The sequence below is a fragment of the Panicum virgatum genome, chromosome 9K (assembly GCF_016808335.1).
Source record: "Panicum virgatum strain AP13 chromosome 9K, P.virgatum_v5, whole genome shotgun sequence".
NCBI lineage: Eukaryota > Viridiplantae > Streptophyta > Magnoliopsida > Poales > Poaceae > Panicum > Panicum virgatum.
The window spans coordinates 53,218,187-53,244,821 of record NC_053144.1 but is presented as its reverse complement, the minus strand read 5'-3'; the positions used below and the strand labels follow the sequence as shown (position 1 = coordinate 53,244,821).

General features: G+C 47.8%; 4 protein-coding genes and 2 pseudogenes across 4 annotated transcripts; 5 read left to right on the top strand and 1 right to left on the bottom strand.

Moving 5' to 3' along the window:
* Positions 1–793: 793 nt before the first annotated feature.
* Positions 794–6,188, top strand: LOC120652246 (pyruvate dehydrogenase (acetyl-transferring) kinase, mitochondrial-like). Its single transcript, XM_039930010.1, has 6 exons — positions 794–1,247; positions 2,148–2,409; positions 2,967–3,147; positions 4,373–4,520; positions 5,339–5,543; positions 5,876–6,188. Exons 1-6 carry the CDS (start codon positions 1,011–1,013, stop codon positions 5,932–5,934), a joined length of 1,092 nt encoding a protein of 363 aa, XP_039785944.1. The 5' UTR covers positions 794–1,010; the 3' UTR covers positions 5,935–6,188.
* A 628-nt stretch (positions 6,189–6,816) lies between these two features.
* On the top strand, positions 6,817–10,448 carry LOC120652244 (annotated as a pseudogene).
* An 849-nt stretch (positions 10,449–11,297) lies between these two features.
* Positions 11,298–12,795, bottom strand: LOC120652245 (probable transcription factor At3g04930). Its single transcript, XM_039930009.1, has one exon. The coding sequence runs from the start codon at positions 12,620–12,622 to the stop codon at positions 11,501–11,503; it is 1,122 nt and encodes a 373-aa protein (XP_039785943.1). The 5' UTR covers positions 12,623–12,795; the 3' UTR covers positions 11,298–11,500.
* A 2,732-nt stretch (positions 12,796–15,527) lies between these two features.
* LOC120652242 (protein DMP2-like) lies at positions 15,528–16,676 on the top strand. The gene has a single exon (XM_039930008.1). The coding sequence runs from the start codon at positions 15,746–15,748 to the stop codon at positions 16,403–16,405; it is 660 nt and encodes a 219-aa protein (XP_039785942.1). The 5' UTR covers positions 15,528–15,745; the 3' UTR covers positions 16,406–16,676.
* Positions 16,677–20,189: 3,513 nt separating this feature from the next.
* LOC120652241 (cytochrome P450 709B2-like) lies at positions 20,190–23,337 on the top strand. Its single transcript, XM_039930006.1, has 5 exons — positions 20,190–20,629; positions 21,579–21,802; positions 21,895–22,145; positions 22,247–22,625; positions 22,785–23,337. Exons 1-5 carry the CDS (start codon positions 20,344–20,346, stop codon positions 23,214–23,216), a joined length of 1,572 nt encoding a protein of 523 aa, XP_039785940.1. The 5' UTR covers positions 20,190–20,343; the 3' UTR covers positions 23,217–23,337.
* A 1,531-nt stretch (positions 23,338–24,868) lies between these two features.
* Positions 24,869–26,385, top strand: LOC120648120 (annotated as a pseudogene).
* The last annotated feature ends 250 nt before the right edge of the window (positions 26,386–26,635 follow it).

The window sequence follows — 26,635 nt, the reverse complement described above, 5'->3', positions numbered from 1 at the left end:
CAAATGCACAAAATCAAAGCAAATCTGAGTACACACCTCAAGATCGAAATGAGTTCAACGCGCCATGGCCGCCGCCCGCGTGCAGAAGCGCCACCATGCCGGAGCTGCGGGCCCAAATCCGGCAGGACGAGCGCGGCGCTGCAGGCCCAAATCCAGGGCCGGACACGCGCGCCGGAGGCGGAGACAGGGACGGGCCGGGGCGCTGCCGCGCCGGGCGAGGATGGGGCGGTCGGAGCGGTCGGCGCCGGCGCAGCAAGCGGCGGCCCTCAACTCCCTTTCTCCTTTGTTGCGAGCGCACGAACGAGACTACGAGAGAACAGAGCCCCGTCCAACAAAACGGATCTCAAGCTGGTCAGGGGCAAAAGAGTAATATCCCATGTTCATGTTGACTCCAATGATATAAAAAAAATTAGAAAATCTCCAGAGTCCTTCTCGACAGTTTGGGTCTCTTTGATGTACCCTTTTGAGTGAAGCCCACTCCAAACGGGACATTTCAGCGAAGCCCACCTTCGAGAGGCATCAAATACCAGTTTCCCCTTCCCAAAACGCCCGTCACGGGCCCACGCCCGCAGGGTAATCCGTGCCACGGGCCCACCTATCCCCGCGTCCCCACCTGCCAGCTAGAGGTCCGTGCTCCCATGCATGCAGCTCGTCCCGCACCGCCCGGCTCGGCCACTCGGCGCGCCACGCCGAAGGCGAGTAGGCTACACTGACATGCCTGGCCCACTGCCCGGCGGCTCCCCCACACTGGGCGCCACCACCGCACCCTGCCCCCTCCCCCCTCCTCACGTTGCCGTCTCCACTCACCCATCCCATCCCATCTTCCTCTTCCGTTCCGTCACTCCTCTCCCTCCTCTCCTCTCCTCCCGCGCCCCACTATTTATTCAATCCCACCACGCCGATGCGCCGCCGCCCCGGTGGCGTCGCCGTCGTGCCGCCGTAGACAGACCGCCACTTTTTGCACCCCGCCCCCCAGTCGCAGGCGAGACGGAGGGCGCGCGGCGCCGGCGATGGCGTCGGAGCCCGTGGCGCGCGCGGTGGCCGAGGAGGTGGCGCGGTGGGGCGCCATGCGCCAGACCGGGGTCAGCCTCCGCTACATGATGGAGTTCGGGGCGCGGCCCACGGAGCGGACCCTGCTCCTCGCCGCGCAGTTCCTGCACAAGGAGCTCCCCATCCGCATCGCGCGCCGCGCGCTCGACCTCGAGTCGCTCCCCTTCGGCCTCTCCAGCAAGCCCGCCATCCTCAAGGTTGATTTGTGGCCCCCACGCGTCTTCCTCGTTGCTAAATTCTCCTGTGGCGGCCGGCCGGCCCGTCCTGATTTGGGCAGTTGCGCCTGCGGAGGTCGATTTGTTCATTTGTAAATTCTTGCGCTGGCGGTTTCCTTCGTGTGTATAACTTAAGACGTTTTGCTTCCGGTTAGCTTGATCTGCACATCTTGTTTTTTTTTTCCCGAATGAAGGGTTTGTTTCGTTCTTCGGGAGTGACCGATTTGCCACTTGTTTATCTCCTAGGATGTTTACAATTTTATAATATTTCATTTAGGATTCGGTGCTCTGTTCCTAGATTTTTTAGAATAAAAATATACAATAATGTGCCTGTTTCCATGTTATGTTTGTTGCTGGTTCTTGCTTCTTGGGAAGAAGAACAGGAAGGATGGCCGCTATTATTGCTGTGATGGTCCCGTTTCGCAGATACCCCGTTGTTTACCCTATTCCTGAGTAATCTGCCTTTTGCTACTTTTTGAGCCTCATAAATTGACAAGTTAAAAATGATTGTATTAGTCCCAATTAACTTAGTAGTTGCCATGTCATTTTCAGTCCCTCCGTTTCCCTAAAGTACACCATCAAATCATTCTTTTCAATTCCAGCCAACTTTGTTTGAGAATTGCTTTCGGGTCTTGTAGATGTAGCATAGTTGTATCGTAGAATGATGAGGAAATTTGGAACATTCCTACCAGCCAACTTGCTTAAATTAGTTTGGATCTTTTTTCTAATCCTATTGGCTTCTTGAACTTATCTGTTCAAGAATCAGAAGCACCTGATCTCTCAAGTTGCAAATATTTCAAAAGGGGGACTCACTTAGTCGAACCAGCTAGCAGATCATACACATTTCCATGGCTAACTTTTTGTCTGTTTGCCTCTGTGAAGGTGAGAGATTGGTATGTGGACTCATTCCGTGACATCCGGTCCTTCCCGGAGGTGAGGAGCAAGGAAGATGAGCTCGCATTCACCCAGATGATCAAAATGATTAGGGTGCGGCACACCAATGTGGTGCCCACAATTGCACTGGGAGTGCAGCAGCTGAAGAAGGACTTGGGCGGTTCGAAGGCATTCCCCCCTGGAATCGATGAGATCCATCAATTCCTTGACCGCTTCTACATGTCAAGGATTGGGATCCGGATGCTGATAGGTTAGTAAACTTAGCACTTGCCACTCTCTTATGTCCAGTTGTCAGAAAGGTGTATTGGTCAGTCTTGGTAATTTAGCACTTTAGGTATCACTACACTGTTGATTGAAAAGCTGTCTGTCTACTCCCCAGTTTAGCCATCTGTTATGAAAATCCACTGTATTGCTACTGCTTTCTTTCTTACCCGAAGGGCACCTGAGCCTATTATTCTGTCTGACAGCTTGCTAAAAGCTTTGTGAACCTTCATTTATTTGGAAACTATAATTAAGGTTCAAACATAAGCGTCATGATTTTCCACTGAATGCAGTGGTTAGTAGTTAGTAAAACAGTATTCTTAGCTGGATATTGGAAGTAACTGTTGTAATAACGTTCTTTGGCATCTGGTGGTTAATAGTTACCAAATCATCCCTTTTTCTCATTATAAAGACAACGGTTGCCTTTAAAGACAATGGTTGCCATGCGATTATCGTTAATATCATTAAAAATAAAAGGAAAAATGCATTAGTTCTTCTGCTTTTTTCCTGATATGGAGTAACCATGTGCTGATTTTCTTGATTCAGGGCAGCATGTTGCTTTGCACGATCCTGATCCAGAGCCTGGTGTGATAGGACTTATAAACACAAAAATGTCACCCATGACAGTAGCTCGAATTGCTAGTGAAGATGCACGTGCTATTTGCATGAGGGAGTATGGATCAGCTCCTGATGTCGACATATATGGAGATCCAGATTTTACGTTTCCGTAAGCTTGCATCATGAACTCTTGTTACCTACCTTTGATTTAATTAAATGCCGTCTTGCTTTAGTTCAAGATTCACATGTATCTCTTGTCACATTTGACTTTTTTCTTTCTCATCATTTTCAGTGGATTTCTTGCTTGACTTGTTTATATATGACCTTTACTTGCTATTCTCTGTTAGAGTATATTAGGCAACTCCGGATATGGTTAGTTTAGGATTGATTGTAATCCCGAGATAACCTTCCTTATCTCTAGGAGAGGCTACTTGCCCTCCAAGCCATGTACTCCTATATATACCACCCAAGAGGCTCAATGCAATACATCGACCACATTATACGCATCCTACTCTCCTACATGGTATCACGAGACTAGGTTACAAACCCTAGGCCTCTGCTTCTGCTGCCGCGTGCCGCCCCAGGGGAGATCGATCTCCGCCGGGGGCAGCGCCCTCGTAGGATCTGCGCGCGGATCCCTCTGATCCGCCGCGCCGTCATGGTCAACAAGCAGCAGAAGGGCCTACCTCCAACCGCTGCCTCTATGGTGCCCTGTCGCGCCGGACCGTGCGTCGGCCGTCCTCCGCTGGGCTAGCACCGCCGCACGGTGCTGCTGCCTCCGCGTGGGGGCCGCCGCCGTGGTTGCCGGCACCTCCGCGCAGGTGCTATCGCCGAGGTGCGGACGGGGGCCGCTCCCTCCAAGGGGTCACCGCTTGGCGCTGCTCCGTCCCTGCCTCTCTCCCTGTTACTGGTTGCTGTCGATGCATGTTGTCGATGCAGGGAGAGATAAGGTTGGGGTGAGGAACTGCTAGGCGTACCCAAGGTTGTACGTGGAACTTCATGTTGCTGCTATTTTTTCTTTTCCGATCTAAGATCGGTTTGCGAGTATATTAGGCAACTCCGGATATGGTTAGTTTAGGATTGATTGTAATCCCGAGATAACCTTCCTTATCTCTAGGAGAGTCTACTTGCCCTCCAAGCCATGTACTCCTATACATACCGCCCAAGGGGCTCAATGCAATACATCGACCACATTATACGCATCCTACTCTCCTACATTCTCGTCTTATGACTATGTGTTGGGAACCATTCTAGTTCTGCTTTAACCTCTGTCTGTGGTAACCTTTTGTACAATCTAATTGTACTGCACCAATCATTTGGTTGACAAAAAAGTTATTGAACTGCGGAAAGTTTCTGAATGACTTTCTGAGCTATTCTTAAAATTTTGGTTTCAGATATGTTACACCACATCTACATCTCATGATTTTCGAGTTGGTGAAGAACTCCCTTCGTGCCGTACAGGAACGGTACATGAAGTCTGATAAGCACGCACCTCCAGTTCGAATCATAGTCGCAGATGGAGCAGAGGACGTAACTATTAAGGTGTGACTCTACCTTAGATTCCCTATTGCAATTTTTTGTTGGGAAGTTTATAGTGTCAAACATGGTTTAGAAGAGTTTGTTTGCAAATTCACAACCTTGCAGTTTCCAGGCACTTCTAGTGTATATATTAAGTTTCCCTCTGTAGTACTTGTTGAGTTGGTGTACAGGCACACACTATAAAGGTAACTGTAGAAAATCAAACTCGCGAGCTGTTATTGAATAGGGTGATCTTGGCCTTTGTGAGTCTGATATGCGCCTGGAGGATAAATAGACATTGTAGTAGATTTAGTTTTTCAGCTGACCTTGACCTTGTCCTTGACACTAGACTTTTCTTGTCTTGCTGTGGTTTTCCGCGGTGGTAATGTCACATGTCAGCCAAGGGAATAAAGGAGATTTGAGGATAATTGACTCCATTTGTTTCTTACTAGCCTAAGGATACGAGACCTAATATTAATAGCCACCAAGCCGTGCCAGCTGGTTCTTTTTTTTTTCTGGTTCTAGCCAAATGCAACGAACGTAGTTGTAAAATCAAGCGCCATTGAGGATGCCAACAGATAGCCACATCAAACTAATTACCCGTTATCCTTTTTGTCAGAATTTTTGCTGTCATAAATTCTATGATATGCCACCAACATACTCGTATTTTGTGCACCTGTATCAGTAAACTTCGTATCTTCTGCACCTATACCTCTAACTTGATATCTTCTGTGCCTATATCAGTAAACTTCATATCTCCTGCATCTGTGTCTGTAAACTTCAAGGGTTCCAATTCTTCAAGATTTGGCATGAGCTCTTCAACTAATAACTCGCTTTTGCAGATTAGTGATGAAGGTGGTGGAATACCAAGGAGTGGCCTCTCAAGAATCTTTACTTATCTATATAGTACAGCAGAAAACCCTCCTGATCTGGATGAGCACAATGAAGGAGTAACTATGGCTGGATATGGTTATGGGATCCCTATTAGTCGTCTTTACGCTCGATATTTCGGTGGGGACTTGCAGATCATCTCTATGGAAGGATATGGTATGCCCATACTTCCACTTTTTATGTCTACTAACATACTGAACAATGCGGCAATACTGATCTTGCTCTTGGGTTCTCATGCCTTAAGTTTTGATTAGTGATTGCTGATGGTTACTTCCATTTTTGTAAAGTGACACGGAAGGTTAAATTCTTAACAGTTAGGACATTTGGAAATTATGCTAATTTGCTATGTAGAAGTTACAGATCTTGAAACTGAGATGTTCAATCAGGATCACAGTATATTGTTGCATCGATTTCCATCTTGAAATACAGCATAGCTATACTCTGGGCATCCAGCTGATTATAATTGTCTTTCCCCCCTTTTTTTGTAGGAACTGATGCTTACCTCCACCTATCACGGCTGGGAGATTCGGAGGAACCATTGCCCTAATCAATTGGGAAGAAGCCATTGCTGTAATTAGGACTCTATTTGCTTTCGCGATTGCTGTGCTGGTATGCAAATATAGTTCCGAAGGCCAGCCAGCTTTATATAGTTCATTCATCTGTACGTGTCGTACTCTGGAAGCATCTTGCTTCTGATTTCTTCCGCTGTTACAATTGTTCAACCTCTAAAAATAGTTTGCACTCGAGCACCTGAGGCATTTAGTTTGAGTAATGGGATTCACCATATGGCCATAAGTCCAAGGCTCCAAACCTAGCATATTTTTTTGTTTCAGAAGTGAGTTAATCACAACACACCACCTTCTGCGACATAATATGAGGATTGATTAGTGGTCTTATTTCACTGAATTCTAACGATGAACGCTGATGTTAAAATGAGCCTATTCTCTGTAAAAATCCCCTGTTCCCTTATAAGAACCAAACGCTCCAGTAAAAGATGTATTGGGTGGAGCATTCCACATAAAAACCGGCTCCTGCCGCGGCCTCCGGCTACAAGGCTATAGCCGTCGCGAGCTATGAGCTCTGTTGCCTGCCGCTCACGTTTTTTCCTTTTAAGCTAGTGGTCTTCCACCTTAAAAACCTCCCTTGAAACTGAACCGCTACAGGTCAGAAGAAACTGTAGGAACTCAAAAAAAAATCAACTGTCTACAATGAATTATTTTGAGAACATAATATGCCTGAATGTTAATTTGCGCGAGACAGTTTTCGTTTCCACAAGTTGTCAGCAATCTACGAAATTATTTTGACAAACTTTTACTGAACATTCAAATGCATGCGCAATAAGATTCTAGTCTAGGAAAAAACTCATAAACCACGCGTGCCCCCAAATTGATCTGATCCATTCAATTTAGCGAGTCGGTCTCTGATTTATCTCAGTTTCCTTGGCGGAGACGGCGCCGGTGTCAAACCAATAGCACTCCACCCGCCCGGGCCGACGGCTCCACCCCCGTCCGGGCCGCCGCCGGCGAAACCCTAAGCCACCCACCCGATCAACAGCTCATCGGACCCGAGTAGGCAATGGGAGAGTGCGCTCCTGCGGCGGCGGCGCCGACGACCGCGAAGACGTCGGTGTGGTGGGACATCGACAAGTGCGCGGTGCCTCGCGGCCGCTGCGACCCGCACCGCATCGCCCACAACCTCATCGCCGCGCTCGCCGCCGCGGGGTACGCGGGCCCCGTCTCGATCGCCGCCTACGGCGACGCCGCCCGCGTCCCCCCGCCCGTCCTGGCAGCGCTCTCAGCCACCGGCATCTGCCTCAACCACGTTCCCACCGGTACATACTCTCTCCCTTCCTGCTCACTCCATTGCCGCCTAATCAGATCGCGTGGGTAATTGGATTCGCTGTGCTCATCATGTTCTTTTCCCGCACCAACGATTGCCAGGGAGCAAAGACACAAGTGAGAAGAGGATGCTTGTTGACATGTTGTTCTGGGCATTCGACAATCCTCCACCGGGAAATTACCTGCTTATCTCAGGCGATCAGGATCTCTCTGATCTCCTTCACAGGCTTAGGATGAAGCGTTATGATATACTGCTAGTACGACCTCCCAATGCATCATCTCAGGCGCTTGCGGCTGCAGCTAAGAAGATTTGACTCTGGGAAAACCTTACAGCAGGAGAGCTGCTGCTACCAGAGCTGGCGCCTGCAAGAAGTGTGTAAGGTTGCAAGCTGAACGTGAATAGTTCGGATACATTGAAGTGCTCGCAAAGTAAGGTTTGTTCTGAATATGGTAAAGGCGATAGTAAAGGAAAGGCAGGTAACCAAAATAGAGTGAAACCTCTTCGAAAGTATGTAAAGAAGGCAAGTAGTTCATCTACTCCTGCAATTACTCGAGTAGCGCCAGCTGGTGGAGTTTCTGAAAGTTACATAAGAAGCTCATTGAGTGAGATAGACCATTTTTCTGCTCCATCATTATCATCATCAAGTTCTGACTCACTGGAATGTGCAAAGGTGGCTACCTCGGTTCCACTGGAAGTCCCTACTCTGTCCAAGTTGTCATCTCAGAAATCTGTGTTCTCTACTCATTCGCAACAAGTGGAAGCAACACACAGATCCATACCTGGTGAGAAACCGAGCACATCGTCCGAGCAGGTGCCAAGAAGTGCAACTCTTGATCTTGGTGCTAGTAATGGTCATTATAATGGAACATCTCAGCATTTAAGATATTCCGAAGCTCAGAATAAGCTTCATTCTGAGTTTACAACAGGTTGTAATAAGGGAAAGGCCGTCAAACGACCTGAAGTGAAGCCGCTTCAGAAGTATGTAAAGAAGACAAATTCCACATTTGCCTCTGCAAACAAGCAAGTTGGTTCAGTTGGAGTTCATGAACGTCCTATAGGTAATAGTACAATTGGGCTAGACCAAGCTTCTAATTCATCATTGTCAACTTCTACTCTGTCCCATTCATCGGCTCAAAAACCTGTAGCTTCTGCTCATTTGCATCAAGTGAAAGGACCACATAAGTCCATCCTTGGCAAGAAGCCTAGCACATCAGTTGAGCAAGTGAAAGCGCCACATGAGTACATCTTTGGTGAGCCTAGCACATCAGTTGAGCAAGTGAGAGTACCACATAAGTCCATCCATGCTAAGAAGCCTAGCACATCAGCTGAGCATGCGTCAAGAAACGGAGCTCAGAGTTTTGATGTTAGTACTGCTAATTATCATCCAGAATATCAGCAAACCCAATCTTCTGAAGCACAGAATAAGCTCCCCTGTTATTCCAATATGGGTGATAGTAGTGGAAAGTTAGAAAATGAACAAAAGCTCAATAAAAATCAAGCCTATGTAAGTTGGATAAATGTTTCATCAGCTTTGCCAAGCAATGAAATAAATGCATCTAATGGACTTCTTGATAATTCTAAAGGAAGCTTTTTGAGCTATCCAAGTCAATCTTTGTCAGCAATATCAAGCTCTAAGTCACTTGAGAGCGCAAAGGTGAATGACTCAAGTCCGCTGTTATTAGCTCATAGATCTTTAATGACTGATTATATGGATCAAGATGGAGCAGCATCTGCTTTTGGTAACAAGACTAGCACATCATTTCAGTGCACAGCCAAAAATGGAACTTTTGTTTTTGGTGTTATTAGTGGCCACTGCCATCCGACATATCAGCAAGCCCAGCCTTCTCAACTACTGGAGCAACATAATTCAGGTACCCATCCTCATTTAGTGTCATGTAGAGACAGCTCTGCGCCGGTATCAGTAGCACATAATGGAGTTTCTTCTGCAGAAATACAAACATGGTCCAGGGCTCAACTTTTGATGGTTTGGATTATATTTGCAATGGTTTTAGTAGACTGAATATTTCTGAATACCCTAAAGGAACTGCTGAGACCACGGCACCTTTCCAAGGTGCACCTACAAATGATCCTTCTATGGGAATGCCAGATATTTCTGGACATCGTACTGGTTTTCACGAGAGCAGATCATCTTTTCACTTCGGTTCTAACACCAGCAGCTATCTGAATCACTCTAGTGATCCTCAGAGTAGCCATCCTCCATGCAGTGATACTTGCAGAGCTGGGCACCAACCTAATCTATCCAGTGACATGCAAAGTTATGGACATTCTGGAGATAAGCCAGGATATCCGCCAAATTCCCCTAAGAATGAAGATACTACAGGAATATTATTACATGCTTTGGGCACACTGAAGACTGAAAAGATATTCCCGACAGAATCAAATATTGCAGACTGCATATGTTATGGAGAGATGAATTTAACAGGTTTTGATGTTAAGAAGGCTCTTGAACTGGCCATTCGACATGAAACTGTTGTTATGAAGAAGTTACTACACAATATGCCACTATTTGTTGCAAAAGATGAGAGCCTCTGGAAATGTGTGAATGTAACAAATAGCAAAGCAAAGAATCCCATATAGGAGCTATAGATGGTTCATAAGTACATATCAACCACTGATGGCTATTCAGGAATAAAGAACTCTCAGTCAAGGTGAGGCTTTGTAACTTCTGGTATGTAATCATTTTTTTTTCATTGCGGGATGCAGTTATATACCTGCATCTCCTTTGCTGGTAGGTACCAAGCTGCAATGATCTTGAAGAGATCGTGCTTGCAGCGCTGTGCCCTCGGCGATATTCTCCAGGTTCTCCATATCATAGTTGTTAGGAAGAAGTGGATTGTGCCCCATTCTTCAGGGTGGCATCCACTGTCCATAAATACATCAGCAGATATCACAAGTCCTGATGCTACAGGAAAAGCAGGAAAAGTTAAGTCTTGATTCTTTTCCTATGCTCATGTTGGATGGATATTTTGATGTGCTGGTGAGTGGCAGATAGAAAATGTCTTTGAGATCCACATTCATCTGGAGGTTTTTGGGATGGTGCATTATGATCTTCTAGTCATCAGATCCCACCAGGGTGGTTTGGAGCTGGACCAATATGTCAGTGTCAAGTGAAGCTTCTGTGCCAAAGAGAGCTGTGCATAGCCTGCTGGTTCTGCCCCAAATCATACGTAGCAACCTCGGGCACCGTAAACGCAAAAAAAACATCACATCGAATGTTTCGACACATGCATGGAGTACTAAATGAAGTCTATTTACAAAATTTTTTGCATGGATGGGCTGTAAATCACGAAACGAATCTAATGAGCCTATTTAATTCATGATTTGCAACAGTGATGTTACCGTAACCATCCGCTAATTATTGATTAATTATGGATTAATTAGCATCATTAGATTCGTTTTGTGATTTATAACCCATCTGTGTAAAAAGTTTTGTAAATAGATTTTATTTAGTACTTCAAATTAGTAAGATTCCAACGCAAAAAATTTTGCGCGGAAACTAAACACGGCCTTATTTTTGACATTTTGTAATGGCAGATGAGCAAGATATAGGAATACAAAAGGGCTTTTGATGTGTGTCCTCTGTGGCACTGGCGCAATTGTGCCAGAGGGTAAATTTTGAACTTGAAAAAGCTGTGCTTCTCTTGATATTTTTCTTTCCCGCTGAAGTGACTGTTCTGAAGACAATAGCCAAGGTAGCTTGCGCAGCCAGAGAAGTTGTACCTGCTGTCACATGAAGGTGCTGCTGACCTGCTTCAAGAACTGTGGCTTCGTGGCCCCCTTCAGTCTTCAGACAGTGTCATCTGAGTACTGTTACAACTGTTTGCAAAGTACAATACCTCATCTGAGTGATGCAAAATTCTCTGATGCACTAACTTTCCTCGTGTATTCCTCGTATTCATTATGCATCTCCGAGCTGTTCGGTACTCTTGGCTACTGTCTTTCTTGTCGGGTTGCATCAGCGGCGATGCAAGATGTTCCATGTGCGGTGAAAAGACTGACAGGCAATTTACAGTAGCAACTCTCTTTTGTAACTTTTAAATACTACTAGGATAAGGCACGATAGGACATTCTTTATATAAGTTATATATAAATAAGAACGCCGAAGAGGCTAGTCTGACAGACAGATAATCAGAATTACAGAGCAAAACCCTTCTGCTGCTGCTCTCAAGCCTAAGACAAATCTACCAGTAAATGATCCTTTCTTATGGACGATGCTATCTGCAAGAAGGCGCAAGCTGAGCAGAGGTGAGCAATCATGTGTTCATGCCGCCACGCCCCTGCGGCGCGGACCTGAGCTCCTCCAGCGCCGCCCTCGCCTGGTCCTGCAGCAGGTCGATCCGCCGCAGGTACACCTCCAGCTCCCGGATCCGCTGCTGCCGCCACTTCTCCCCTTCCATCGGCATGCCCGCTATGGCCGGCGGCGGTTCCAGCCCCAGCGGCGCCGCGGTGACGCCGCCGCCGATGCTGAGCATCGCGCGGACCATCTCCTTGAAGAGCGCCGCCAGGATGGGGTTTTCAGCGGTGCTGCCGCCGGTTACGGCCGCTGACATCGCAGCCGGAAGCCCGGCCGCGGGGTCCATGCTGATGCTGCCCACGCCGACGCCGGCGTCCATGGCCGGCATCCCGGCCGCGGGGAAGGACGGGAGCGCGTCCTCCGGCATGACGGGCATGGGCGGCGGCGGCAGCGCGAGCGTCTCGGCGGCGGCGTCGGCGGGGAAGTCGGCCGTGCGGCGGCGGCGTCCGCCGCGGCGGGGCCTGGAGGTGGGGGACTTGGTGGAGTCCCCCCCGTTGGCGTCGAGGGCGAGGGGCCCGTCGTGGGCGTTGGCGGCGGCCTCGTCGTCGGAGTCACGGCCGTGCTTGTCGGAGTCGGGGCGCCAGATGGTGCGCGCGATCTCGAAGATGGCCTGCTCGTGCGGGGAGCGGAAGGTGAAGGCGGCCCCGGCGACGCGGAGGCGCTCGACGCAGTTGCGGTACTTGCGCTTGAGGCGGCGGATCTTCTCGACGAGCTGGTTCTTGGTGAAGCCGGTGTGGAGGCGGCGGCGCATGTCCTCGTAGAAGGGGGTCGTGTCGTACTGGTGGGAGGCGAAGGAGGTGCCCCGCTGCGCGGTGAACTCGGCGAAGGCGCGCAGGATGACGATCTCGTCCTCGTCGGTCCACAGCCGCTGGAAGAGCGGGCGGCGCTCCCCGGCCCCGGCGGGCGGCGCCGCGGAGGCGGAGGCCGGCGCGGCGGCGGGGGAGGAGAAGACGGGGGTCGGGTGGGGGTCGACGGGGAAGTCGAGGTCGTCGGAGTCGCCGTTGCCGTAGGCGTCGGCGTCCGGGAAGGAGGAGGAGACCATGGCGCCGGCGGCGGAGGGGTCGTCGACGGTGGGGAACATTAGATCGGATCGGATCGGGGTCGGAGGAGGAGGGTTGGGGGAGGGGGATCGATCGACCGGCTCGAGTCGGGAGGGTGGCTAGGGTTGTGGGGGTTTCCGGTGGACTGGGCTCGAGCTCGACCGCTCCGCTGGTTTGGTTGGGTTAGCCAGCCAGCCAGCCAGCCTAGGCGGACTTGGACTGCGCGGTATGGTGCGGGCGGGCTGACCGGGGTTGGGTTAGCTCGCCTCGCCCCCGTCCAGGAATGGGTTGGTTGCGCCACGACTGAAACCGGGCCCGTTTTCCAGGAATGGAGGCGGAGATGGCGACAGCTTCAAACTCTTTTGCGGCTCTGCGCACATCTTTCCGTACCTTTGCTCTTCCCCACGCGTGACAGCCGCGTGCCGTGGCTTGGGTCCTCGTTTCCGTGCCTTTAGGCTGGCTGCGCAAGGGAGAACGTTGAGGACGTCAACACAAGGCAATCAGCCCACCAAGGGCGAGTGTTGCAGGGGCAAGAGATCCTCATTTGCAAGTTGCAACTTTCAACTCCTATTGTTATCAAGCACAAACTAGTGCTACACGCAAATTAAGTTGGCGTCTGTACCGAAAGACAAACACTGACTGAAGCCCCTTTTCTTATGAACCTCAAAAAAAGAGAAGAGACGCAACAGAAAAGGAAAAGGGTTGTTTGATTTTAGTGGCTAAACTTTATTCCATATTACATCTAAGAGAATTTTAGTATTTAGAAGTGTTAAATAAAAGTTAATTATAAAACTAACTGCAGAACTTTAGGGCTAAACTGCGAGACGAATCTAATGAGATGTATTAATTCATAATTAGTGAAATAGTTACTGTAGCATTACTGTAATAAATTATTAATTAATTAAGCTCATTAGATTCGTCTCGCGAATTAGCACTCAGCTGTCAAAAAAATTTATAAACAAATTTTATTTAATATTTCAAAATAGTAAAAAAAATTTGATGTGATAGAGACTTAAAAAAGTCCTTGAAAACAAATAATGCCTAGTAGTCTCTAGTCTGACTAATAGTAGACGCTGCTTTCCCTCGAGAGACTACTAGGTGTATGCCTAATGCGGACCAAAAGCTAACGCAGATTAGGCAGACTTGCAAAATGGCCCATTCCTTAGCCCAAAAAATTCGTGACTAGTCCCAATTTTCCATCGACACAGTAAATTGGGCCCAAGTGAGGCGGAGAGCAAGTGTACAAAAGTGCTATTAGGCCTGCCCAAAAATTTAGCGGGCTTATGGTTTTCGGGCTGGGTTCAAGTTCAACCCGGGCTGGGCCGGTTTTGCTAATGTTTGTAGTTACGTCAATTTTATATATTTTTCGAAAGATTTTTTCTTCTCCACCTTCCAATGTTTAAAATTTCGTACAAATCATCTCATCCGTTAGATCTTCTTATCCCTAACTTTCTTCCTCCTTCTATCCTCTTCCTCACCGTGCACCGCCGCCGCCCCTTAGCCCGGGCTCCGCCCGCCGCCACCGTGTGCCTGCGTCGTCGCGAGTGCCGCCTGCTTGCCGCACGTTGCTGCCGCACATGCGGCAGGCAGTAGCGCTGCTGCGGTGGCGGCAGGCATGCCTGGGAGCAGCAGCAGCGCCGCTCCGAGCCGCGCCCGGGCACGCCGACGCCAAAGAAGAAACACCCACGTCGCCGAAGAAGAAATCTTCAACATTTCTATTTCAACATTTTCAATATTTTATATCTCTAATTTTAACATTTTATCTTCACAGTTTCAACATTTTGAAAACCAAATGTTAAACGTGTTTAACAAAATGTTGAGTTAAGTTTACTAAAATGTTGAACATATTTGCAACACATAATTGGGCCAAAGTGGACTTTACAGATGGATGTTTTATCTATCTTCCACGAGATAGATAGGAGCCCTCCTGTAGTTACGTGTGTCATTAGTTTTGTTTTCGGCCCTTCAATTTTTATTTATTTTATGTAGGTACCTAAATTTGAATAGTATAACTTGGCTTCAAGTTTTGGTGCCAAACAATAGGAAAGCGCTAAAAGTTTTCTATAGGGTCTAGATAGATCGCAGCAGGGGGTGGAGGCAGCCTATGAGCACCCCCAATGTTTTGGTGTGTTTTCCTTGTACTGCAACCGGATTTTTCATGTACATTGGCCAAAGTTGATTACCCCGTAGCAACCATTTTGCTTCGCCAAAAAAGAGAGGAACTGTAGGCGCTGTGCTGTGTAGTCAGCGTGATGCTATAGCGGAATGTTTTGATGCACGGTCCCCGGCGGAGAGTCTTGCTTGGTTCCAGTCTCTGATGGCACGACGAGTCGACGGCTACTTTTGCCGTGAGGCTCCGGCCGGTATGTTTGCCAGTTTGCGCCGTGGAACCTGCAGGTGTCTGTCCGGCGTAGCAGGTGTAACGCGCATCAGTACACCTCTGGAAAGGCTGACACCAGCAGAAGGCACGAAAGCCACGTCGAAAAGAAAAGGAGGCGATCGGCACGGACTGTGGAAGCAATAGCAGAATCGTGCAAGGAGAATCAAAAGCCTAGCACGCATGCTACCATCTACCTTCCCCAATTAGTAGTAATCTTAACCCACAGACAACACCTTATTATTACCTACCTTATCATCAGTCAGGCACACCGCACACCCGGCCGAGCAAACCAGTTTTGCTAGCTCGCACCGTGACCATGACGTGCCAAGCCCATTAGCCCAAGGGCTCCGTGTTGTCACGCATGATATTGCATCTTGGAAACAGAGCAAGCAAGCGAAATCCGGCCTGTCCCTTCGCCGTCAGGCATGCCAGAGCAAAAGCGAGAAGTCGAGGTGCTCGCAAGCAGCTGCAGCTGCAGCTGCAGCTGCGAAGGCATGCATCTCCTCCTATGTCCCTGCTTGACGCGTGCGAAAAGGCCCATCTCATTCTCGGCCGGTCGATCCATGTCGTCGAGGAGTGCAAGCAAACCAACAGCGCCGACCGGGGAACGGATGCGCCATCCTTCCAAGCAACCGTTTCCAGCTCCCCCCGTCTCGGCTCATCCACAAGATCATGTCATACCAAGCGGCCCTTGGACTATAAATCACCGGCGCCATTCGATCCGCTCGCCACAGAACACCAATCCGGAAGCAAACAAATCGGCACAAACTAGCAACTGCATTGCATGCTACACAGCCAGCAGCAGCTACTAGCTTGCAGCAGCAGCAGCAGCAGCAGCAGCGAGGAGGCACGACCGACGATGGCGTCGCCGCCGGCGAGGAGCTCGAGCGTGAGCGTGGCGGACCGCGCGCTGCGCGGCGTGGCGGACCTGATCAAGCTGCTCCCGAGCGGCACGGTGTTCCTGTTCCAGTTCCTGACCCCGCTGGTCACCAACAACGGGCACTGCTCGGCGGCCAACAAGGTGCTGAGCGGCCTCCTCGTGGCGCTCTGCGGCGGCTTCTGCGCCTTCTCCTCCTTCACCGACAGCTACGTGGGCGCGGACGGGCGCGTGTACTACGGCGTGGTGACCCGGCGCGGCCTGCGCACCTTCGCCGCGGACCCGGACGCGGCGGCGCGGGACCTGTCGGCGTACCGCCTCCGCGCGGGGGACTTCGTCCACGCCGCGCTCTCGCTGCTGGTGTTCGCCACCATCGCGCTGCTGGACGCCGACACCGTGGCGTGCCTGTACCCGGCGCTCGAGGTCAGCGAGCGCACCATGATGGCCGTGCTCCCGCCCGTCGTCGGCGGCGCCGCCGGGTACGTGTTCATGGTGTTCCCCAACAACCGCCACGGCATCGGCTACCAGCCCACGCGCGCCACCGAGGACTTCGAGCACAAGTACTAGCCGAGCCGGCCGATCGCCGTGCCCTGCCGCCGCCGCCGGCCGCTTAATTGATTTATTTGATCGCTGCGTGCGATATTGTGTATACTGTGTCAGTGTGTGATCGATTGATTGTCTGGGGGTCTCAAAGAGTCGGGACTCGAGGAGTTCTGGTGCTGTGTCGTCTCCCTGATCTTTGAATTTTATCAGGTTTGTTTGTATACTGGTTGACTAGCTTTGGCGGCACTAAGCCCCCCCGTGTCAGTACAGTAACTGCATTATTCTTGCCCAGCTATTCGAAGGCTGCTTCTTCTCTCGCCAACTCCCAGCTGACTGTGAGCCTTCAACCCGCAGGCTCTGCTTACTGCTTACGACTCGGCTTGACCCGTTCCGTCATGTCTTGCTTTTACTTGCTTCCACTCAACGCCTCGCTTCCGCTGCTGGACTACTTGAGCGACCCACGGCGCCACAGTGTTCATGCGATGGCAGATGTTGCGGGATGGGTGACGCAAACCACCAACATTATGTCCTAAATTATGAAATAGGTAGAAGCTCTGCCGATTATATTAAAAAATGAATAAATTCAAATTGGACAGAGCGACCAACAATAATATCAGATGACGTTAAATGAACTCATTTTGACACCCGGTCGGATTAGAACATCAAATCCGCTCCGCACAATGCATACCGCTCAATTTGACTCAACAATCATCATCACATCAAACGATTGGATTGGAACGTCAATACATGGCTCACGACGTCTTTGCTCCACCGCAACTCAAATCCACCACAAAAGGGCCTCTCCAACATGGCTGGCTACCGTGCCCACCGGAACACCGCCATCGCGGCACGCGCCCTATATTTGCGCCTGCAACCGGTGCGGAGCCGGACCTTAAAAGCACTGGGGTCATATTAGTGAGGACCAACTAATACGACCACCTGTATTTTACACATCCAAATTTAGAAAGTGTTGACGTCAGAAACTTGTACATCTTTAATACTTTTAGCCACCGGGAGTTGCATGCATCCGCGTGACAAGTGAGAATGCGTGAAAAAAGAGATTGAATCAGCTTTAAATGCTTATATTTCTTAAATCATACTGGTTTGGGATCCCTTTGCATTATTGTAATTCTCATATTTTTATCAACAAAATAAGATAAGTCTGTTCATATTTTAAAGCTATATTTAAATTGGACAAAAAATGCCTATACCAAACTAAAAAAAGATATAAATAAATCTTATAAAATGCCTGGAGTATTCACTAAAATTGCCTACATCGTTAACATAAAAAATATTCACTCCTAATTATTCGGCTACCTTATCATGCCTTCACACCATCAGTGCTCTCTTCCCATTATGGACATCATTATCTACTATTGGACTCAGTTCCCCAACCATCAACCTTTTAGAACACACAAAGGCATATGTTTGATAAATCATATGCAGACTAGAACAAAGACAAAAGCATTTTGTACCATGAGAAAATTAGCATCTAAACATATGCAAGTGAGATCTTACTTTGAAGGTATTTTTGAGATGAACACAATGAGCAAATCAGATTTTTGGACCATAGACCTTTCGGCCCTGCTTTACTAAAAGCACAAGAACGTACTGGGGATACCAGTTTTACAAGCAGCCAAGTTTCAGAAAACTTGCACACGTACTAAGTCCAAGCCATGTTAAGGCAACACACCTCTCTACCACAAACCAAGATTAGACTCAGCAACCGTCTTACAAGTTTAACAACAGAAACAGATAGCAGAAAAAACAAGTTTTTAAGGGCGTCCACGCATGACGCATGGTTCTTCTCCCTCTCCTTTCTTTCTCTCCGTCTGCGATCAATTACCATTGCATGACGATAGGCGCGGTCTAATCAGATTTTTAACTTGGGTGCTTGCTTTCCAATTTATGATATTTTTTATTTTGAAAACCACATTGCATATGATGTGTCATCTAGCTAGATATATCTAGGACATCAATATGGAAGAGAAATACAGAGTCCACTGCTGCACGGTGCAGCCAGTGCGTCACAAGGGCGACTGCTCTATGCCCTCAAAAAAAAAAGGATACTGCTCTATGCAATGCAAAACTGTCGAGAGAAAAAAAAACAAAAAAAGCAATGGACGGATAGATAAACGGATTAAGGCTCAACAAATTTGTTGGGCCGTCCTGAAAATTGAGCTCATCAACATGCATGTTCACAAGGTTGGCGCAACAGAAGCTTTTGTCGTAACTATCTGTACAAACTGTACCTGAGACAAGACCGAATATGACTAGTTGTTCTCTGCAAATCCAAAATAAAAGCTAATGGTAAAGCCTTTACAAAATATAACAGCTAATGGTAAAGCCTAAAACTGCGGTGCATCACTACTCCCATCAATGGTCACCCCAAAAACTCTTGCCGCACATGGAGCTCCCAATGCAAGTCCGACGGACTACAGGAGAACAATGGCGGCCAGAGTCTCTGCACAAATAATGCGCACACGCATTCATGCATGTCTCGCCTGATCCGACCGACATGGAGGCGGCATTACTTGACGATGACCCAGACGGCGTAGATGATCCCGGGGAGGTAGCCGAAGAAGGACAGGACGAGGCAGATCCAGAACTCGATCTGCGCGCGCGATCGGAGAATCAGGACACGAGATCGCGCAGGACGCTGCGTGCATGCATGCCTGAATCATAGTCACAAAGTTCCTGGTCTCGACCGGGTCGAGGAATGGGGTCGAGAGTCGAGGGTCGTCATTTTATAAAATTATGGTACGAAGGGGATATACATCTATAGAACAATAAATTATTATGTGGGACGCGACCCTAATTCATCGGAGTCGATATCTTCGGGTCGATAAAGACAAAAACTATATATGTGCTACTAATGAAGAAACTAATCTGCACAAGCATATAAGAAACATATAAAAGAGTACATTTAGACCGTGCTACACGTACTCAGCTCATTGTCTAACAAAAATCACACCAATCAACTGTCCTTAACCTCCTTATCCTAATTAAATCTGCTAGCAATGGAGCTGCGACCCCTTTCAAACCGGGATACGATCCAACCTTGAATGGGACACTGACCCTCTTCAACCCCGACCCTCGAATCGGAACGACGGGTCGAGGGATGAGACATCGACCCCGAATCCTGTGACTATGTCCTGAATGGCTCTGTTGGTACGAGCTGCACGCACCTTGATGCCGTGCTTGAGGAAGACGCCGAGCGGCGGGAGGATGATGGCGAGGATGATGCGCACCACCGTCACCGCGTTGTCCGCCATCGTACGTCGTCCTCGCAGCCGCGCGGCGGCGGCGGCGGAGGGGGCCGATCGCTCACCGATCGGCTCGCCGGGGAAGAAGGCGTCCTTGAGCAGCCTGGGCGCGCGCGCGTGCGTGCGGGAGGAGCCACGGGGCGGGGAGGGGCGAGCCGCGCATGGGTGGGCGCAGGACAAACGCAAACAAAACTGGGAGCCGGTTCTTGTGGGGGCCTGTGCTCTGTCTGGGACCTGTGGCTGAACAGGCTGAGGCCGCCAGGCTTCTCCGATCGCTGCTGCACAGAGACCGTGCGTGCTGCCAACCCAAGGCTCTGGCTCTGCCAGACAGGTGTTCCGGTGCGGCGGCCAAGTCCATCCCGACACCTCTGCCTCAGCGTGTCAGCTTCACGTGCAGGCCGTCCGTGTCCACGCTCATTTCATTTTCGCAGCCTAGTAACGATGAAAAGGATTGGCATCGTCATCAGCAGAGAAAAAAGGCCGGACACACAGGAATGACAAGATAAGATACGTCGCGCACACGCCGGGGCAACCGGCGGCATGGCAAATCGGTCAAGCCAAAAAATCCTGCCACCACGATCGATCACTCCAACAACAGATCCAGCCCAACCAGCAGCATCTCGTCGCAGTACACCGAGGCACACACACTACCTCCCTCTCCCTCCCCGTCCCGGGCTCGCAATCATTCATATCTCCATGGCGGCGCCCGCGCTGCTCGCCGCCGCGGCGCTCCTGGCGCTGGCGGCGGCGTGGCTGTGGGACTACGCCGTGGCGCGGCACCTGCTGCGGCCCCGCGCCGTGGGCGCCGTGTTCCGGGCGCAGGGGGTCCGCGGCCCGCCCTACAGGTACCTCCGCGGCAGCAACGGCGACATCCGGAGGATGAGGATGAGGGCCGAGGCCGACGCCGCGGCGCTCGACGCCCGCGACCACGACTACCTCCGCAGGGTCCTGCCCCACTTCCTCGCCTGGAAGGACAAGTACGGTACGCCTGCTCCGTTGTTCACCTCTTCAACTTCAGCTGCTGAGATGTTTCCAGCGAGGAGTGCTACAGTAGTACTGTGCTAGTGTGCTTCTTTCAAGCTACTCTGGACTTTAAGAATCAAAATTGGAAAAAATCCAGTTTATAGCCTCTGACTATCGTAAAAGTCCGATTTTCAACTTTCAACTACGAAACCAGACAACATAGGCTATCCAACTGTCAAAATCGGACAAATTTGGCCCTGGGGTGGTTTTGAAGGTGGTTTTCCATTTTGTGAGAATTAAAAATATTTAATTTTACATTAAAAAATTTATAAGTAATTCATTTTAAGTCAAAAAATTATGAAATGGGTATAAATTTTTTTTCTAAACATGTAATCTATCTATTGTCACATGACTTGTAGCTATTTAGATATAATTTTTTTATGTTCGTAATATTTGGTTGCTTGCAGTTATGCTTATTATTTTTAATAACTAAGATTCAAATGGAGCAATAATAGATATATTACATTTTTAGAAAAAAAAATAGGTACTGGTTTCATTTTTTTGATTTAAAGTGAATTAGTTTTGATTTTTTAGATCTAATTAGATTTATTTAATTTTTTAAAAAAATGCAAAACCACCTCAAGGACAAAATTTGTCCGGTTTTGACAGTTGGATGACTTATGTTGTCCGGTTTCATAGTCGAAGGCTGAAAATCAGATTTTTGCGATAGTTCGAGAGTGAAAATTGGACTTTTCAAAATTCTACAAACTGGATACGGAAATACAAAGAAAGTTCAGTCAAATCACATAGCGTTCCTCTGTAACAAAATCGATCCACTGGACTCTAGACTTCTAGGGACAATACAGTTTCCACGGCTTGATACAAGTAAGAAATTAAAAAGGGTTTTCATTTCACACTCATCCCTTCATATGGTACTGAAAAAGGATTTCCCTTCCAACGGCGTGCAGGAGCCCCGTTGCTGCACTGGTTCGGTCCGCAACCGCGCATCTGCCTCTTCGACTACGAGTCGGTGAGGCAGGTTCTCTGGAACAAGTCCGGGCATTTCGCCAAGACCGACGCGCACCCGGCTATCCTGGCATTGCTTGGCAAAGGGCTGGTGCTGGTGGACGGCGCCGACTGGGTGCGGCATCGAAGGGTGGCCAATCCGGCTTTCGCCATGGACAAGCTCAAGGTGAAGAATCCATAACCTGCTCAGTTCTCAGCTCCATTTCCCCATCGATCATAGTTTCTCAACATACGCTTTTATACTGTCCGGCGATGAAGATCATGGCGACGACGATGGTCACCTGCGCCGAGCGGTTGATCAGGGAGTGCGAGGAGCTTGCGTCCACCAGCAAGAGCGGGGAAGTGGAAGTGGAATTCAGCAGGCACTTTCAGGAGTTGACAGCAGAAGTTATTTCCCGCACCGCTTTCGGGAGCAGCTATAAAGAGGGAAAAGAAGTCTTCCATACGCAGCAGCAGCTCCTGGCACTTGCCCTGGCCACTCTCCTCAATTTGCAACTGCCAGGATTCAAGCAAGTGATTTTACTCCTTTTTTTTCTTGGTTGAGCAGTGTTCATGTTTTTTTCCCTGTATGTACATGCTTATGGCTTGTTAATGAAATCTTCGCGTTCAGGTATCTTCCTACTAAAAACAACAGATTGAAGTGGATGCTGGAAAAGAAGATGAAGACGACGCTCACGGCGATCATACAGCCCCGGCTAGCATCGAAAGGAAGCGGATACGGAGATGATCTGCTCGGTTTGATGCTTGAGGCATGCTTCACGACAGAACAAGGAGAGAAACAAGATGAGCTGGCCCTGACCATGGATGAGATAATAGATGAGTGCAAGACGTTCTTCTTTGCAGGGCATGAGACCACATCCCACTTGCTTACCTGGACAATGTTCTTGCTCAGCCTGTATCCGGAATGGCAGGAGCGGCTAAGGGAGGAGGTTCTGAGAGAATGCGGAAGGGCAAATCCTACTGCAGACATGCTTAGCAAATTGAAAGAGGTATCATGGATCCCATATAAATATCTACATTTGGCTATTCTCATACTCATAATATCAATATCATTATTACTTGACTAATGTGACACCTCACCACATTATTTGTCTTAGAAAATTTGGTTGGTAGGCTTGTATAGCTAACATAAAAAAATGACATTGCAGATGACAATGGTACTCCTTGAGACACTAAGACTCTATGGCCCTGTTTTGACCATGCTAAGGAAGCCCATATCCGACATGAGACTGGGAAGCCTCAGTATACCTAAAGGCACTGGAATTATAATACCTATTCCATTTCTCCACCGAGACAAAGAGGTCTGGGGTGAAAATGCCAATGAGTTTGATCCGTTAAGGTTTGAGAATGGGATCACAAATGCAGCAAAGACGCCACAAGCTCTTCTGTCATTCTCAATAGGACCAAGGTCATGCATCGGTCAGAACTTTGCAATGTTGGAAGCAAAGTCATTGATGGCCATGATCCTGCAGAAATTCTCCTTCACACTTTCCCCAAAGTATGTGCATGCACCAACAAATCTTATAACACTTCAACCGAAGTTCGGTCTTCCCATAGTTTTGAGGCCACTGGATGTATAATAATGTTAGATGATTCTGTATGTATCCTATGAAGCTGAATTATGATGTGTAAATAAATATACATGTGTCAGTATTTTGGGACTACATTCACCAAACAGTAATACAGTATATTTAAAAAGCCTACAAATTGTTGAAAAAAAGGTGGCTATGGAGCTAGACCGGACACAACAATCTGCGTTTTCCATGCGTAGGCGCGCCATTCGGCTCAACAGAAGCAAGTGTGGCTCTGTCCAAACAATGTTGTGACAGTCAACATGAAACCACAACAGAAACAGGATACAGCTGCTGCGGCGACCCTCGCCGTCATCGATAGTCCTCACTCGTTAAGCATGCCAGCTTCTCTTTCACCGAATTCATTCACAAAACTGAAAATACTGGCAGGGTCTTGAGAACGATACGGGAGATCCATCGCGCATTCGGGCGGTGGCAAGCAGCCCAACCGGACCTATCCCAGCTCCATCCTGCACGGCCATGACCCAAGCGGGGCAAAGCATTCGCCAGTCCCCACGCATGCAGCCATTTTGCAGCCATGCCGTGCCGACCGTTCTGCTCCAGGGTGCCGCTGCTTCATGAAGGTTCAGTACGGCATGCTTGTTCCATCAGTTCTGACTGGCTGAATTCGGCGCCGTTTAGATCAAGCATTAAGACATGCGCTCTCTGTTCCAGCTCTGCTTGAGATTTTCTGTGCTCCCGTGCTTCTTCCATGCTAGTTTGTGTCAGACGGGATTCGCTTAAACTGTAGCACAAGATGGACTTTGGAATGAAGCCGTTTAGGAATCAAAGATGTGCACAAAGCCATGCAGAGAATCTGTTTATCTGGCTCAGGAAAAGACAATCTAGTTCTTATGCTGCTGGAGTGCTGGGTCATAGAACTGAATGATCTACAGGCAAAACTTGAAAAGTCATAAGACAATGATCAGAATGATCAGGCGTCGATCAGAATGTTGTAAAATTAGAAGCCAAGTCAGTGGTGAGTGGATATATGATGTACGTGCATGCACCAGCAGATTGTAACACCTCAACTGAAGTTGTATTGCCATAATTTTAAGGCCACTGGATATATGATGTTAGGTTGTTGTATATGCAGCCTATCACCAGAATTTCATATTGAATAGTCATGTACTAAAACATTACTAATATTTTAAAGACTTTTAGTTTAATTCTCCTAAACATAAACCTAAAAAACCTGTAGTTGCAACAAAAAATAAAAATGTCAACGGAATGCAACTGGAAGCTTCCGAGTTATGCAAATATAATCTGTAAAGACTACATAAAATTTTTTATACAAAATTTATTTTGAGTTGGATACCTGACTTTCCAAATGCTAGCTTGGTCAGGTAGGCTGACTGGAAGGCCCTTTACTACCACAATTTGGATTCCCTCCCACTGCATGATTGCAATGACTGAGCATGTAGAGAAGCACAGGATCCATTTCCATTGTATGGTTTTGATATAATCATATGAAAGGACAAAATTCTCACTTGTTTTTTTGCTATGTAGTAGAGCTTCCACCCATTCCTTGAAGACAAAATTGTCACTTTCAGCCTTTTTATGTTTTGTATATGAATGGCACATGTGTATTGGTGATGATAGACTTCTTTATGTGGCAATAAAGCAACAGTACAAGATAATCCAGATGGTACTATCCCTGCATGAAGTAAGTCAATTCGAAAATTTATTTCCCATCACATAAATAGTTCGGGTGTCCCATCAATCATCTTCTCCATCAAATATTTTTTTCCTTTTCAATGAACGCCATAAACAATTTTCATTGAGACAAATAAATAGATGCCTATGCAGTAGGAGCACCATAAAAATTACAAGGATATGTAGCTGAAGGGGGGGGGGGATGAAATGCCTAAAGCCCTCAACAGGTCTCCAATGAACAAACTCACGCAAGAACATTATGTATTTCGCCATTATTCTCTAGTAACATCTCACGGCTTATGGAACGACTTTTTATTATAAAACAAATAAAAATGAGAATTTATTTTCATGAACCAAAATACATACATAACTAATTCATCACATGTTCTTTTGAGTTCAGCTACCTTCCTACAGCAAGCAATAAGCGGAAGTGGAAGCTTGAAAGGAAGCTTTAGTGGAATGCTTGTTCAGGTCATTCAATCACGATTAGGGTCAGAAGGGAGTCTATATGGAAGTGATCTGCTTGGCTTGAGGCTTGAGGCTTGCATTCCAACCGAGCATGGAGACCAGCAACAACAGATCAGTTTGAGCATGGATGAGATCATACACGAGTGCAAAACATTTATCTTTGCTGGTCATGAAACCACAGCACTTCTGCTTACATGGACAGTGTTCTTGCTCAGTGTGTATCCAGAATGGCAGGAGAGGCTTCGGAAGGAGGTTTTGAGGGAATTTGGGAAAGATAATCCCAGTGGTGACAACCTTAGCAAATTGAAAGAGGCAAGAAAACTAATCCATACGTTGATTCTTGACTTTTTTTTCTGTTTCCATTTTCAAAAAGAAAGATTATGGCTTCCTCCCATTTATGGAACAGTTGTGTTGCATTACAATGTTTGATTGTTACTGCAGCATTTTAACTACGTGTGCATATTTTCAAAGGTATCTCAAGACATCCTCAGCTAACTACGACATGACTTATGTTGCAGATGACAATGGTTCTCCTTGTCCTTGAGACCTTGAGGTTCTACGGCCCTGCTGTTTTCACGCAAAGGAAAACTATGACAGGTATGGCAGCTGGAGAAATAGAAACACCTAAAGGGCTTGGAATTATCATACCTTTTGCAATCATGCACCGAGACAAGAAGGTTTGGGGTGATGATGCAGATGAATTTAATCCATTAAGATTTCAGAATGGAGTCACAAAAGCAGCAAAGGTTCCTCACGCTCTTCTGTCCACTCACAATTAGGCCAAGGTCATGCATTGGTCAGAACTTTGCGATGATGGAAGCCAAGTCAGTAATGGCCGTGATCCTTCAGAAGTTCTCTTTCACTCTTTCCACTGACTATGTTCACGCCCCAGTAGATCTGCTGACTCTTCGGCCTAAGTTTGGTCTTCCAGTTATTCTGAGGCAGTGAGGCGGTTGGATGTATGCACTTAGATGATACTACTCCATGATGTTAGAGCATCTCCAAGAGTGCCTAAAAAATAGAATCCAAAAAAACCAATTTTGAGACCTTGCCAAAAGTTATTGGGAGCTAAAAAAATGTCATCCACCAACAATTCCCAAAAATTGACTCCCAAAATAGATTTTATTTCTTCCACTCATAATTCACTCGTTCCAGCTCACGAATTTTTATACAGGATCCACCAAATGTCCAAATGCAACGCTCCTGCTATACTTACATGATGAAGCTAATCGACATTCCAATAAAAAAAAGAAAAATAACCGTGACCAAGCCCCCTACTGCTGTGAAAAAAGAGGATAGTGTTT